The sequence below is a fragment of the Juglans microcarpa x Juglans regia genome, chromosome 6S, assembly GCF_004785595.1.
Source record: "Juglans microcarpa x Juglans regia isolate MS1-56 chromosome 6S, Jm3101_v1.0, whole genome shotgun sequence".
NCBI lineage: Eukaryota > Viridiplantae > Streptophyta > Magnoliopsida > Fagales > Juglandaceae > Juglans > Juglans microcarpa x Juglans regia.
In genome coordinates this window covers 13,938,798-13,954,943 of record NC_054605.1, presented here as the reverse complement: position 1 = coordinate 13,954,943, position 16,146 = coordinate 13,938,798, and the positions used below count along the sequence as shown (strand labels likewise).

The window sequence follows — 16,146 nt, the reverse complement described above, 5'->3', positions numbered from 1 at the left end:
ACGCCCTTGTAGCTTACGCGTCGCTCTGTTCGACGAGATTTTTCGTCTGTCTGAAGGATCGTTACTTTAGAAATCTTATGGTGGGACGCGTGGTGGTCATCTGGCTCCAGAGAATAACAAATCTATATTTCACTCTGCTGTGAATGAAAAAACAAATAAAACCAAAAAAATATAAAAGAAAAACTCGAGAGAAAATGAATGAGGGATGAGGGAAGAAGGGAGGAGACAAAGCTCCAACCCTACTCCTCTGATTTGAGTGTTTTGAGGGGGGACTGTGTATAAATAAAAAAAATGGAGAGAGAGAATAGGGTTTCCTTAAACTTAGTGTCTATTATCTTTATTATAACATGATGGAAGCCAACTTCAGGAAGAAAAGAAAGATCAGGTTTCGAAAGTGAATCTTAAACCCTGATTTGATTGGATTGATAAAGACATGAATTAATTAGCTAGCTAGGTGGCTGATTAATAATATTAATTATGTAAACATGATATATATGATCGATCTCTATTGATCAAGGCCGATTAATTATGCAAAAAAATTATTTAAAAAATACTCCGTTAATATATATATATAGTACTTACAATCCACTTTCATGCATAAAGTAGCACAATATCCCACACATCTTTGTTTGTTCTTCATCAATAGTACTTCTAAAAAATTATAGTATAAGCTAATTATAAATTTTATTCAAACATGTCCTCGCATGCAGGATATTAAGTTCTTAATTAAGGTCATGATATATTCTGCATGTAGTAGTAGTACGAACTACTGTAGTTTTAAAAACACTCGACCAATATTATTAATTTAAGATACAATTGCTTGGATTTTAAACATGAATATTAGTTCTTAATTGAGAGTACTGACGAAGCAAAATCATGTTGAAGCCAAGAGGCTAGCTGCTAGTTAGTACTTCACGTGCATATATTAATATTATATTAACAAGGCTAGCTAGCTAGCTCAAGCTTTTGCGTCGACTCCACATGCAGAAACCAATTACCATATAATTTACAGGATAAAATTAATTAAGGAACTTATATATATATATATATATATATACACATATACATGGCTCTCCTCATGGTGATCTTATTATTAATTTGATTTCAGTGGGCATATATATATATATATATATATATATATGTTCAAGATGATGATGATGTTTTGTTGACTTTGAAATTCCGCTATAATTGTATATAATATATATAGTCCAATATAAAGTTGTTGCGCCCCACCCAACTCTCGGAAACTTCCAACACATTTGATCATGATTTAATTATACATAGTACTATATATATATACTGATCATATGAACTGATCTTTTGCTAGCTAGCTTGCTTGCTTGCTTTTGGCTTGACTTTGATCATTTTTTGCCTCTTTTAATTGCCAGCTTGATGATGTGACAGTGATCGAATGACACAATTTAATTTATAAGCTGCCTGTGGCTTTAGATATATCACCCACCACGATGATCATGAGTACGGAGAAAAGTTTAAATCATAGTCTTTTTTACAGCAGAAACCACATTTCCTTTCTTTCAATAATGGAGTTTATTTTCAAGGAGAAAACGTTAATTTATTACATATAGTACTGGTCAACTTTTCTCAATGAGCCATGAATCCTCGTCAAGTTCAAGGAACTTGTTTATCCACTCCAATCCCACATTTCCTTTCTTTTAATAATGGAGTTTATTTTCAAGGAGAAAACATTAATTTATTACATATGGTACTGGTCAACTTTTCTCAATGAGCCATGAATCTTCGTCAAGTTCAAGGAACTTGTTCACCCACTCTAATCCACAAGATCCTAATTCAGTAGTACTGGTAAAATCAAGGAACTCGTTGACATCAAAATTACCTTCTGAATTATTTCCAGTACTTCCTAATTTAACACCCTCTGTGTCTACATGATGAGAGATGACGCGTGATGGTTTCTCAGGCGCAATCTCTTTTTCCGTTGAAGTCTCGATTGGTTTCTCCTTATTGATTTTCTTGCACAAATGAGAATTCCAATAATTCTTTATCTCGTTGTCTGTTCGTCCCGGAAGTCTACCAGCAATCAGGGACCACCTGCATAAATAAATATGCAAATTAATATCACGTTGCTTGTTGTGCTAATTCTCTATTTAAATTAATAAGCTAGCGAATTACCTGTTTCCCAGTAGCTTATGCAGCCTAAGTATCAAGTCCTCTTCAGCATCTGAGATGTTGCCTCTTTTGATGTTGGGTCTCAGATAATTTAGCCATCTCAGTCTGCAACTCTTCCCGCATCGATTCAAACCTGCAAAAGAGCATCATGAAAAGCCTTTAGGCGTACGATCGAATAAAGCAACGGAAAATGTAGAGATGGCGTAGTACTTGGTTTAACCTTAATTTTTCTTTCTTTCTCGTCAATATATATATAATAGTACTACTTCCTTTAATTTGTTGTTCTTTTTCCTTCGTTATTGCAGACTAATTGATAGTGTTTTAAGATAGATAAATAGGTAATAACCTGCTTTGACTGCAACTGTTTTCCACCTCTTTGCACCATGGATTTCAATGTACTGTGACAGTTTTTGATCTTCCTCTGCCGTCCATGCTCCTTTGTTCATCACAACTTTCTTAGCCGATCCATCATTTTTTGGTGCCATTTGAGAGAGAGAGAGAGAGAGAGAGAGAGATGGCCGTACTCTTGCTAGCTGCTGCTGCTCGGGAGAGTGAGAAATTACTTGTACGTTTGACGCTGATGAAGATCGGAGCGAGCTAGACGAGTGAGATCATCAGAAGTGACGAGGATTTAAAAACATGGAAGATTGGTGATTGTTGGCAAAGGAATTTGGGAGTCAAAGAGTCTTCTAATCCCCCCAGCTACCCTTCCTGCTGGGGAGGGAAAGAAAACTAGAGAACTAAACTCTCCCAACTACCAGTTAAGCAGTTGGTGTACGTACGTAAGAATGGGAAGTAAAAAATGTCATTTTTCTACGTTTTTTCTAATGTTTTCATTGGCAAATTAAATATTTGGCTTCAATAATTTATTTATTGCCGTACGTAAAGTCACAGAAAATGATGTAACTTGCCCTTTCCCTTTCCCTTCCCAGGCTCATATGCATGCCATTTGTTTTTGAACACGATCATGATTATTAATTTATGTAATATTCATATATATATATATTATAATCATCTAATAAATTAATTTGGGAAAAAATATAATATATAGGATTAAAGAAATGATATTTGAAGTAATATAATTTGTAAATACCGTACAATCTATTTAAAAAAAATAAATTAATACAATACCCGTATGAAAAAAAATTTAAATTTTTAATAATAAAATCTACTACTTTTTAAAACGGTTACATGTCAGTAGACTTATACCTCCATGGGGACCGGTTTGATCATAATTTCTAAGTATGATTTTTAAAGTTCATCTCATGTATTATAATGAATGCTAATCTTAAGTAACATATCATACTTTACAGTAAAATTAAAATATTTACAATTTGACATATATATTAAATGGGTGCGGTTATTATGCCGTCTCATCTTGACAGTTAGGCATATCATTTAGTGTAATTTTTTTTATATTTTTTTAACATATTTAAATATATTTAAAAAATAAAAAATATATTAATATATTTAAAATTATTTTCTTAATTATTAAATAAAAAAATTAATTAATTTTAATTAGCGGTTAAATAGAAATATCAACTTAAGGCCACATAGTAAATTTTCTCACTCATATTAAATTAGGTTAGATTACTTTTATAAGATCTGTCAAAATTTAATAATTACGTCTATGCATAGCACTGACATGAAGCAAGTCATCATCATGATTGATGTTATGATCCACAGAAAGACTTGAGTATATATATATATATATATAATGCAGACCACATTCTAATGTGTTTCCTTCAAGTGGGTATTATCTCCACACGATTCAGAAATTTTCATGCATGGTGCTACGTAGCATATTCATTTATTTTTTAAATATTATCTCACCTTTGTTCAATATTATTTGAGATTGTAGGAAAGGAAGTGATTAAAAAAAGAAATAGACAGAAACATGAAAAAATAAAGTTAGAGAAATAATATTTTTTGAAATGTGTATACAAAAAGTAAATAGCTCAATTAGAATCACTTTTTGACAATTTTATGAGCTATAATTAGGACAAGAATGATGGTCCGCTACGAGGAAAACATAGTTTTAGAAGAAATTTACAACACATTACACATTCGTATTTTAAAATGAATGATAGTTTATTAAAATATTTTATAAAAGTAATATCATTTTATAAAAATACTCTTATTTTAAAATATATATTATAAAATATATTATGAAATGTATTATATAAACATAATTACTCAGTTTAGAACTAGATTTAATCCATCTGAGTTGTTATTATGTGTAAGTAGCATGATAAAAGGAAAGCTATTATATATATATTTTTTACCATGTGAGTAATGCTACTTATTATTTCTTATCATGCGTCTCTTCCTTCCTTCACTTTAGAGAGCATTTAATAGTAGTAATTGCATATCCAATTTTCTATTTGGATATGGATCTTTAATAATAAAGCACTTTGGAGAATCCTTATGTACTTATACTTTATGGGAGCTTCAAATGCTTGCTGACTTTTTTTCTAAAAATAAAAAATAAATAATTTTTTTTATCAGTTACTATTTACTATTTACACTCCACATTTTATTAAAAAAAAAATTATCAAGTATGCGATGTGAGAGTGAATAATTGCTGATGTATAGCAAAATCCTCCTATATTTTCTTTTTGTTTGTTCTAATACATAAAAGAAATAAAAATAAATAAATGAATCTTGTACAAAAATATGGGTCAGAAATATATTTTATATCGAAGATTAAACTTTATTCTCACAAATATTGGTCCAAGAATATGGGACAGATTAAAATTTATATCTCAAGCTATGGAGTAGTTTAAGTGACAACCCTCCCATATTTTCTATTTTATTAAGCGCATGAATTGATTGAATATCCATTTTCCTCCATTGTTCACCAATACTATCTATCGCCAATTGTTGTAGAAGATTTATACCATGTATATTTTATTTTATTTTCAAAATATATCAAGGCATTTATATGTTTAGGGCCTTGCTCTTTAGGTGCCTATGACAACTGCCTTAACGTCCTATATACCCTTGGAGTCGGCTCCCGGCCTCTATTGATATCTTACCATATAGATGACTCATAATAAATGACGAGATATAACTGATCTTAACATATAGATCTCAATAAATGGTGTGTATAGTGATTTATTGGTTGTTAAGAAATAATATTTGTAGTCTTAGAGTTGCAAACTTCACATATATATATATTTTTTTTTTTAAAAAATAGGCATAAATATGAAATTTATATAATAAAAAATTAACTTTTAATTATAGATCCTATTTTTTTTAAAAAAAAATGCACGAGACCTGGATATACTAAGACTGATTACACTTCAATTAAACGTGAGTCACATGCAGCCCAATTGCGTATGTTTTTAGTATTTTTACCTCTATTTGTCTGATAGTGTAAGCGAGGGAAGTGGTATTTGGAAAGGTAAACACTATGCCCGCAGAGGATTTCTATCGAAATTTTTTTAATATTTTTTTTACTTAATAATTAAATAAATATCTTTAAATGAATATGTAATATTTTTAAAAAATATATTTAAATAGTTTACAAAAATACTGAAAGAAAAAGTTAAAAAAAATTAAAAAAAAAAAAAAGATTCAAAGTGACTGGTAGAGAAAAGAAATTTGGCTAGTACACGAAATTGTACCAAATAATATAATGATAAGAAAGATGTCAAACACATGAGAACTATTTACCTATTGAAATTGTTCTAATTCTAAGTAATTTGAAAATCAAGAAAAGTGGTAGATTTTGAATTTAAAAAACAACAACAAATTAAATTAAATCCGAATTGACCAAACACTTGAAAAAAAAAAAGATTTACCCAAGAAGAAAACACTAAGGCATCCGACTCACCTAACCAATCCAATCCTAAATCCTAACTATACAATCAATCAATTATCATCCTATTTGTGGGCGAAATGTTCTAACTTATCTAAGACTCCCTCTTGAGTAGAATTAGAATTACTCAACATATGATAACCCGCTATATGTTTATACGAATTTACAAGCGCTTGAGCACATTAAGATTAATAATATTTTACATAAAAAACTGCACAAATCATGTTGGTACATTCTTGTCTTTCGTTCAATTCATGACATACATCATACGAAACTAAACTACATGCATCATCTCTCGAATTAACATACACAACAAATCATTCAACTATTGACCAAATAATTGAAAGTATTAAATTCAATGATGTATACTCAAAAGGAATGATAAAATTATGATCACATCTTAGCAATAGCTATCTATCGACTCTCTTTTGTTTGCTTCTCTTCCCTTCTCTCTCCTTTCTTTTTTCTTTCTTTTCTTTTTTCTTTTTAATTTTTAAGAATCCGTGAGCACAATTGCATGGGACATGTAGGTTCGACTCAACGTGGGGTCCGACAAGTTGAGTGCAACCAAGTAACAGTACAAGCCGTGCAAGTGAGTCTTGCCCGAGCCCTACAAATGGGGCACCGTCTGAGCTCTGTTCACTGGCGTTCGAGTCTCGTGCAAGCTGTGTCCAAGCATTATGTAGACTTAGGTCTTGTGTGGTTGAGGTCCAACCTGAGGAGAGGGTTCATAGGTTCGCTCCCGTGCAGCAAGTGGTCTGGTCTGAGCCGAGGAGCTGGGCAAATGGGCACCATGCCGAGCCCCATGCAAGTAGTGGGCTTGTCGAGCATTAAGTGAGATTCCCGAGCTGACAAGAGCAACATCAAGGGCTGGTGGTTTCGGATCTGGTGACTGCCAAGCATATGACTTCTGAGCCGGTGACCCCCGAGTAGGTGGTTCTGTCCCAAGCCGATGGGCCGCCATGCATGAGCTTCTCATGCAACTAGGTCCCAACATGGTGGATGTAGCGATGTAGTGGTCGTGTGTTCCAAGTTGAGGAGAGTCGATCCCCAACATTGGAAACTTTCTCGTGCAGGTGCTTCCCGTGTGGTGGTTTTCGAGCAGTTGTTTCCCATGTAGGTGAAGTGTCTTCACATGCAGTGGTTTTCGAGCAATTGTTTCCCGTGCAAATGAGTTGTATACTTGCTGCTGGAAGGAAGCCACCCCGTGCCTCCCGTGGCGGTCTGGGCACCACCTCTGGGGCGGCAAGAGGTGTCGGTGGCAGCCGACGAAAACATGGTGCACACAACGTGAGCCAACTCGCACAGCTGCTCATGGTATGCACGGCCAACGTTTGTCATTGGTTGGCTTGGGCACTCGGGAACCACCCTATAGGCAGTAGACTGCGCCAGCGAGTTGCTAGGTGGTTGCAAGCAGCCCAGCCAAGAGTCGTCAGGGCTGGGCTTTGGTATCTTCCTCTGCATGCAAGGTTGAGCATGTGGCTGTCCCGGAGGAACTACCACCGTTATGAGGGTCGGCCGGCGATGCACCATCGGAGATAGACGATACCGGCAAACCAGACGGGGCTTTGGCACTCTCTCCCTCTGCGTCATGACCGGGCCTTGTGAAAGTCTCTGTGCGCACAGGACGCTCTGTTCACGACCCCATGGCGAGGGCCGTGGCTGTGGAGCCAAAAGCCGCCGACAGTTCGAGTGGTGATCGCTGGTGAGTTGATTGGGATCACGGCATGGCACCGCTAGCTCTGGGCGCACGAGGCTATTCTCCATGCACGCACAGTGCACAGTGGACGTGCATGGCACTGGGCACAATGCCTATTCGAGTATTATGCACATGGGGGCAGCGTTTATGTGCTATTGTGCACCTTAGTGCACAATGTTCACCTGCAAATGTTCGGGCATTGTGCTTTTCTCTTGCATAGCACGCTAGAATGGGCTGAAAGTAGTTGCAATGAGCTCGGAGTTCCTCATCCACTAATTTCTGCATCTAGATGGGGTTTGGGGAAGGGAGTCTCTACTATAATATATTTGTTCACAGTCACTCATAATTCTTCATATCTCAATGTATAAAGAAAGTTGGAGCTCCTCTTATTGGAGATGCTGTCTTCCTCGAGAGGTTGCTGAAGAAGAAGATCTGATTGAGAGAGTGAAAGTCAGCGTGAGAAGTCTTCTGGCTAAAAGCTTTTTATACATTTCCCTGTTGTGCGTATCAGTTTGCAGTGATGGGACCTAACCCCTTTACATGTGTCATCTTCCCTTTTTTCCTACCTTCCCTCTGTCCTGCTAGCCCCTGCCACCTACCTGCTCTATGTCCCTTCTTGTCCCCCACCCTTAGGCCTTATCCCTTTATCTTGTCCTCTAAAGTAGGCTGGTGGTTGGGCTCTATCTTGGGCTTAACATTTTATCCATCCACAATCTTCTCACTTTTTATATCATAGAAATGATATTTACAGTCATAGAATGCGTCTGCCACGCATTTCTCTTAAAAAAAGTTAGTAGATATGTGATCTACATGAAAAAAAAAATTTAATGATGGACCACACTCTTTTTAAAAGAATTGCATGGCGCTTGCATAACTTATAATTGTATGTAGCATTACTCATAATTGCATGGACACTATATAGTAAAATAAAAATGAAAAAAAAGGTGATTTATCAATTCTCCAACACAACACAACAACAAATTGTTCTGTAGCTTTCTAACTGTTGTTGTCATTGCTTTTTTCCTACCAAGCTAGCTCTAGATTATTATTTTGAAGAAAGATGTTAGATACAGTCGTGAAATATGTAAACTTTGCGCAATCTTTTCGAAAAAGAGTGGTACTATTAAAAAGTTAGTTCTTTTCATGTAGGTATCGTATTTACTCATTTTTTTAAAGGTATTGTGCAGCGCTTGCGCACTCCACGACTGTAAATATCATTTCTCTATCTTAAATATTTCTTTTTAAGTCAGCAATAGCAAAAACACAATATATCACATGATTTCATGTGATCCGTTAGATCTGCTTTATAATAAAAATAACTTTATAATCTGATAAATTACATCATGTTACATCAATTTGTCTAATTAATTTTGTGTAATCATTTTATGGTTAGAGTATTTCTCTTTATTTTTTATGAACAAACATGTGTTAACTTTTTAAATTAATTTTTTTTTAATGTGCTTATGATATGTTTAATGAACGTTTATGATATTTATAAATGCATCAAAGGAAACCTTCTCTAATTTAATTTGGAAGAAAACTTATTTTTCAAGTGAAAAAATCTATTTATCATTTATTTTCCCATCATCTGCCCGAATTCCATGGAGACAAACACGATCTTTGCCTCCCCATACCCATTATATAAATAGCAAGCTCCAGGTATGCGAAAACTCTCTGATCTTTAAACTCTTTTATTTATTTACAAACTTTCAAGATAAGTTACTAATTTTGGCATCGGAGACTCCCCGACCCCAAGACCGTCCTCTCCTAGTTGCCTCCCTCCATATCTTTTGCAAGTCCTTTTCTAAAAATCTGAGTTGTCGAAGCCTAATCTAAAGACGTGCGAAACATGACTACAAATTACAATTTATATCTCAAGCTATGGAGTAGGTAAGTGAATATCCATTCTCCATTGTTCACCAATACGATCTATCGCCAATTGTTGTAGAAGATTTATACCATGTATATTTTATTTTATTTTCAAAATATATCAAGGCATTTATATGTTTAGGGCCTTGCTCTTTAGGTGCCCTGCTAATGTCCTATATACCCTTCGAGTCGGCTCCTCTCTATTGATATCTTACCATAAATATGACTCATAATAGATGACTATATATAAGTTATAACTCTTAGAGTAATTACACCACACTATCATCTTATATTTATCTCACTATATAAGATATTTTATATTTATCACTATTAGATGATAAAGAATCATCTAATAAAAAATCATCTAATGATAATAAATGTGTCTCATTTTACATAGTGTGAAGAAAATAAAATAGTGATCTGGTATATAGAATTTTCTTAACTCTTAACATATAGATCTCAATAAATGGTGTGTATAGTGATTTATTAATTGTTGAGAAATAATATTTGTATGTGCAAATCTCAAGTATTTTTTTTTAAAAAAAGATAATTATAGAATTTACATAAAAAAATAAATTTTTAATAATAAACTCTATTTTTTTAAAATAAATATATGAGACTTGAAAATATTATGATTGTACGGAGGATCACACTTCAATTAAACGTGAGTCACGTGTGTTTTTACCTCTATTTGTCTGGTAGTGGAAGCGAGGGAAGTGGTATTTTGAAAATGAGAAATGTTTTGGATCTCGAATTCAAGACTTATAAAGTGTTCAGAATAATGTTTTTTATTTTAGTGATTAAGAAAATATTTCTTAATAATATTATAAATTTTTTTATTTTTTAAAAAATATTTATTATGGTTAAAAAAATATTTTCGGTGGCTTAGCAGAACTCTTTAAAAATCAAAGGCTCTCGTGGGGACACAAAACCCAAACAGGAGCCAGTAGCACTAATGAACAAAAAGCGTAGTTTGCAAATGTAAAGAAAAAAGATAGGTTGTATCCTCTTATTACTTATTTATTATCTTTTTTATATTCAATTTTTTTAATTTTATTTAATAATTAAAAAAGTAATTATTAGTAAACTTATATATTTTTTTAATTTTTTTAATGATTAAAAATGTTAAAAAAGTACTTAAAAAATAATAAAAAATAAAAAACTTTTAAATATATTAAATAGTAAATAAATAATAATAGAGTAGTAAAAATACTCATTTACTACCCTATGCCAAATGCTCCTTTCCACCACCTCGTTGGCTTGTGCCCTTTTTCTCCATTTTGATCTTGGAATCTGGGATAAGCCATGATTGTGCCCAAAAGAACATAGAAAAGATAAATATGATTTTTGTAGCGAACGGTATTCATGAACACCCTCCAACTTTTTATATTAAAAAAATTAATATTTACAGTTATAAAACACATTTATTGCGCATTACTTTTAAAAAAAATAATAAATATTTGACTTACATAAAAAAATTAATTTTTAATGATAGACCTTACTTTTTTTTAAAAGAATTGCATAATATTTATAAAACTTATAATTATATCTGACATTACTTTTAATTTTATAGATATTGTATAGTAAAATAAAAATGAAAAAAAAGGTGATTCATCACTTCTCCAGCACATTAACAAATTGCTCTGCAACTTTTTAACTGTTATTGTCATTACTTTTTTTCCTACCAAGCTAGCTCTAGATTATTATTTTAAAGAGTAATATTAGATACAGTCATATAATACGTAAGTTTCGTGTAATCTTTTTGAAAAATAGTGTAAACTACTTTTAAAAAGTTAATTCTTTTATGTGGATCTTGTATTTACTCATTTTTTTCAAAGGGATTGTGCGATACTTATATACTCCACGATTGCAAATATCATTTCTCTATTTTGAATATTTGTTTTTAAGTCAACAATAGCAAAAACACAACATATCACATGGTTTCATGTAATCCATCATATATGCTTGATAATAAAAGTAACTTTACAATCTAACAAACTACATCAAGTTACATCAATTTGTCTAATTATTTTTATGTAATCATTTTGTAGCTATAATATTTTTATTTATTTTTTTATGAATAGACATGTGTCAACTTTTTAAATTAATTTTTTTTAATGTGCTTATGATATGTTTAATGGACGTTTATGATATTTATAAATGCATCGAAGGAAACATTCTCTAATCTAGTTTGGAGGAAAACTTGTTTTTCAAAAGAAAAATCTATTCATCATCTATTTTTCTATCATCCTTACAACATTTCATAACATTGGATTAGATGATATGTTCACAAGTAAAATATAATAAATAATTTTTAATCATCTAATAATACATCATAGAATAATTAAAAAATAATAAAAATTAAGATGATGAGTAAGATTACTCGGCACACCACCTTGAAATGAGAGGCAGTTAAGATGGCTGCTCAAACCCCCCCACAAGTACTTAAAAGTCTCCTAACATAATAGGTGCCTATGTCTATTTTACCAATGTCAATGAAAGAACTTTACTCTATTGATTGATATGTACAAGAAAGTGTGCATGATTTTAGTTTGTATTTAATATGAGGATTTTTGTTTTACACTATTGTATTGTTTTAAGAGAAGTGATATTCATCATTTTTTTTTCTATCATCGTTCTATCATTTGACGACATCGATCATTTTCGACGATGTCGTCAAATGATTAGTATTTATTATCAATTCCTTCTTATTCAGTAATCTATTATCACATAAAGGATGGTGAGAGAATGAAGATTACGAAGCCGTTGGTAAATAAAAATAACGTTTCAATCTTTTTTGAATGCAGTATCAAATTAGCTAATTTGATCCATCTTACATCTATAAGGAGTAAAAAGTCCAATTGTACATAAAATCTCGACATCATCAAACTTGGAAACCAACTTTATATCAACATTAAACTATTTTGAGTTTGGTCTCAAGCCTTGGGATATAGAGCTCATGTCCATCCAAATTATACGAAATGTATAATATTAATATGTGTACAATTTCCGATAGCATAGTTTCTAATAGCTGTAATTAGTAGCACACCTTAATAAATTCTTAGCCAATTAATTAATTAAATAAATTTGGGCATAAAATTAGCCAGCCACCTTTGTCTTCAATGCAATCACATGCGGGTTTAAGATTCACCTGTTTTGAAAAAAATTCCAAGGTACCACCAACAACCATTCATGTGTTTGCTCAGAAACAACGTACGATTTTGTGTCCCCATTCGTCGCCCCCAAGGCCAAGGCCAAGACCCACCAACCTTTCAAATCGCCAAAGTGGAAAAAACCATTTCTTTTGTTATAGAAAGTTCATTAGGCTGCATCATTCATATATGCATGTCCATAAAGTCATGAGCTGTAAAATGAATATAATTTATGAGTTTTATTTAGTTTAATTGATCAAATAAATTCGAAATATCAAAATCCTCCAATTGTGATTAAAACAATATCTCAAAGCGTACCAATAATAATACTAGGTATAGGTTTAAGTTATACTTACTTTTGTAAAAAAATGAATCTTATTAAAAATAATATTAAACGATATATTTTTTTTATATTTTTTTATGATGGAAGTTTACTTTTTTATAAAAAAACTATGCTATATTTAAAATATGTACAAATTATTACTCCAAATAATATATTTTATATTTGTTTTTCTAAATAAGAAAATGATTTACACATAACACATTGAACAATACTTTACACAATAATAGTCACCTGAAATGTCACCTCAATTAATAGTCACCCCAAAAAATATTATATTTATCCTCAATATGATCTTCCCAACCAATTAAAAGGAATTTGGACGTAAAAATAAATTGAAATAGTTTGTAAATAGTAAAATAAAAATTAAATTATTTATTATATTTTATGTAAAAATTTAAAAAAATTATTTTAAAATTTGAAAAAATTGAATTATTTATTATATTTTATGTAAAAATTTAAAAAAATTATTTTAAAATTTGAAAAAATTAAATTATTTATTATATTTTGTATAAAAATTTTAAAAAATTATAATAATAAGATGAGATGAATTAAAATGAATTTTAAAATATTGCAATCACCAATATTACCAAACACGTTTTAAATTTATATACATCCGTCCACAAAGGATTATTCAAAATGGTACCAAATCGCAGCTAAAAGTTTCGGAGTCAAATCAAGGTAATGATTTATATATCCAACCTCGATCGCATGAATTCGTGAATGTTAGTTAGGCATGTATTCTGTCTCTCCGGCGCTAATTCTCAGCTTTTCTCTCAGCTTCCTTTGCTGTGGCTCATCACCATTATAAAAACATGGAAAACTTTGTTAAGCAGCCGGTCTGAGTTTAATATACCGCACACCTAACGTAATAAATCCGGTCTAAAACTATGTCACAGTTCGAAGGGCATATTCATTTCCTTTCTTTTTTGTTGATTCTTCTCTCTTTTATCTCTCTGAATTTAGAACCCATCTCATCCAATGCTCTCTCTTTCCCGTTGCAAAAAAGATAAAAAAGTAATATTAGATACAATTATAGAGTTTGTAAGCGTCACACACTTTTTTTTTAAAAAAAGCATCTACTATTAATAATATGAATAGGGGATCTTAATCTAGTATATAATTTGATAACCAAATATCAAGAAATTCGAAAAGAAAGAGTCGGGCTGCAGCCCAAAATAGCCCACTCAAGTTGACCGACTGTGTTTTAGTTTTTTTTTTTTTTTTTTTTTTTTTTTTTACATTTTTTTAATATATTTAAATATTTTAAAAAAATAAAAATAAAAAATATCAATATACTTAAAATTATTTTCTTAATTACTAAGTTAAAAAAAAAAATTCTATCAAGCTGTCAAATAGAACGGTATATAAATGAGGCAAAATAATTTTATTGGAAAGAAAAATGTAAAATCCAATTGGGGGAATGGTTGAGTCGACGCTCGTACAGCACAAAGAGACTTGTAGGGCTGCACGCACGTCCAAATGAAATCACATGCATGCTTTTAGTTACGAATCGGAGATGGTGCAGATGACTTTTAGCTACGATGCATCCAAATTTTAAATATGGTGTGTAATGAATGGCATTACGACCTTTAGTTAGATGGTTCCAATATATTTAATGTTCCCTGCCGTGCTTTGATTCTTTCGAGAATCGCACCAAACAAAGATTTTGTGTTTCCTTTAAAAACAGTGTGGCCGCGGCCTACGCCTGTGACTCTTTCATTCAATTAATGATGGCTAAAACGTGCACTTGGAGGCATTCAGCCCGGCCGAAATAATTGTATATTTTAAGGCATAGTATTCATCGTACCATTTTTCTTTTCTTTTTTTTCAATCACGTTTTAAGTAATTATACTCCTATCAAATTATCTAAAATATATCACATAACAGTCCAAAAAAATATGTATATATATATTATATCACATAAGATTCTGAACAAAAAAATATAAAATAAAAAATAACTTTGCTCATAGATATCAATGTCAACTAATTAAAAACTGACACGTGACTTCTCATTAAAAATAAATACTTAATTGCAACTTTCTTGAAATTAGGTATATGTTTTTCGAAAGGCATTGACACCGATCACGCGAATGGATAGCTCATTTACAATGCACAAATATCTTTGAAAATGTCACAATCTACGAATGGAATGCTTGGCCCAAGCTTGGGCAAGTTTAATAGGATTTGATTTACTTAATTGTTATCGTGTTAGGGAGTGGGCCGCAGAGTAGCTGAGCCTTAGTTGATTTGTTTTCTTTTCTTAAGTTTGCTTAGTTAGTCACGGGTCATGTTGGAGCAAGGCTGAGGCCTTTTATCCAGTGTTTGCATTTTAACATGTAAGGGTACTGTAGTTACTGAAAAGAACCATCGAGAATCATTAATAAAAATATTTTTCTATTCTGTTTTCTCACTTTTTTTTTGGAGGCTAGGTCAACGTCAATTTCTTTGTATTTTCTCTTATATTTTCTAGTCATCCAAACACCTACTAACACCTACTATCAAGTGTGTTACAAGTGCTATCTTGATCCAGGTTATCCTTGGCAGCCACTTCATCAATCTATGAAAATGAAAGAAATTCTTTCATCCTTACTTAACATCAAAGAGCTAGTCGAGCAATCACAACAACAGTATGAAGTCATTTTGCAGACATTAAAAAATATCAAGAAAAATTGTGAAGACTTCAGGAAAAACTTCAATGAAGAGTTTTCAAGTCTGGAAAACAAACTCTACGCTCTGCAATAAGAGGAAAAATACACAGCAACGATAGAAGAAAAAGTAGTCAACCCCGCTTAGCTTATTCTTTCTCATTTTTCCATAAATTCCGTTAGAAACCAAAAACCATTTCTTCATTCTCATATCTTCCTCTTAGAAATTATTTTCCCTTGTATTCCTTTCTTTCGGTTGTCCCTAGCAATCACTACTCACTAATCGTAAGAAAGCAAGGCCTAGCCATCAGATGGGAGTTTGATCCCGGTGGCATCGATGTAGCCCAAAAGGCAACGAAAGTTCCCGATCTCTTAAGGCACTAGGAGCCGATGATAACAACGCCATACAGGGACAAGCAGATCATGGATCTGTCACAGGGGTTGCCGGCGAAACAGAGTAAGCACTTCAT

General features: G+C 32.2%; 1 protein-coding gene across 2 annotated transcripts; it reads right to left on the bottom strand.

Annotated features, from left to right (window-relative positions):
• Nucleotides 1–1,459: 1,459 nt before the first annotated feature.
• Nucleotides 1,460–2,806, bottom strand: LOC121236464 (transcription factor MYB3-like). Of its 2 annotated transcripts, none has more exons than XM_041132891.1 (4): nt 2,492–2,806; nt 2,149–2,278; nt 1,773–2,067; nt 1,460–1,634 (listed from the first exon to the last, which is right to left on the bottom strand). In XM_041132891.1, the coding sequence occupies exons 1-4, from the start codon at nt 2,628–2,630 to the stop codon at nt 1,593–1,595; spliced, it is 606 nt and encodes a 201-aa protein (XP_040988825.1). In that variant the 5' UTR covers nt 2,631–2,806; the 3' UTR covers nt 1,460–1,592. The 2 variants fall into 2 exon arrangements, with proteins under 2 accessions (XP_040988825.1, XP_040988826.1); XM_041132892.1 differs by having other exon boundaries at nt 1,460–1,637; nt 1,776–2,067.
• Nucleotides 2,807–16,146: the final 13,340 nt, after the last annotated feature.

What these genes read in the sequence shown, in the direction of transcription:
- LOC121236464 (XM_041132891.1), bottom strand. Translation starts at nt 2,630, where the DNA reads ATGGCACCAAAAAATGATGGATCGGCTAAGAAAGTTGTGATGAACAAA. An exon ending in CATAAGCTACTGGGAAACAG is followed by an intron (nt 2,068 to 2,148) that starts GTAATTCGCTAG and finishes TTATTTATGCAG; the next exon opens with GTGGTCCCTGATTGCTGGTA. An exon ending in TAGAGTGGGTGAACAAGTTC is followed by an intron (nt 1,635 to 1,772) that starts CTTGAACTTGAC and finishes ATAAACAAGTTC; the next exon opens with CTTGAACTTGACGAGGATTC.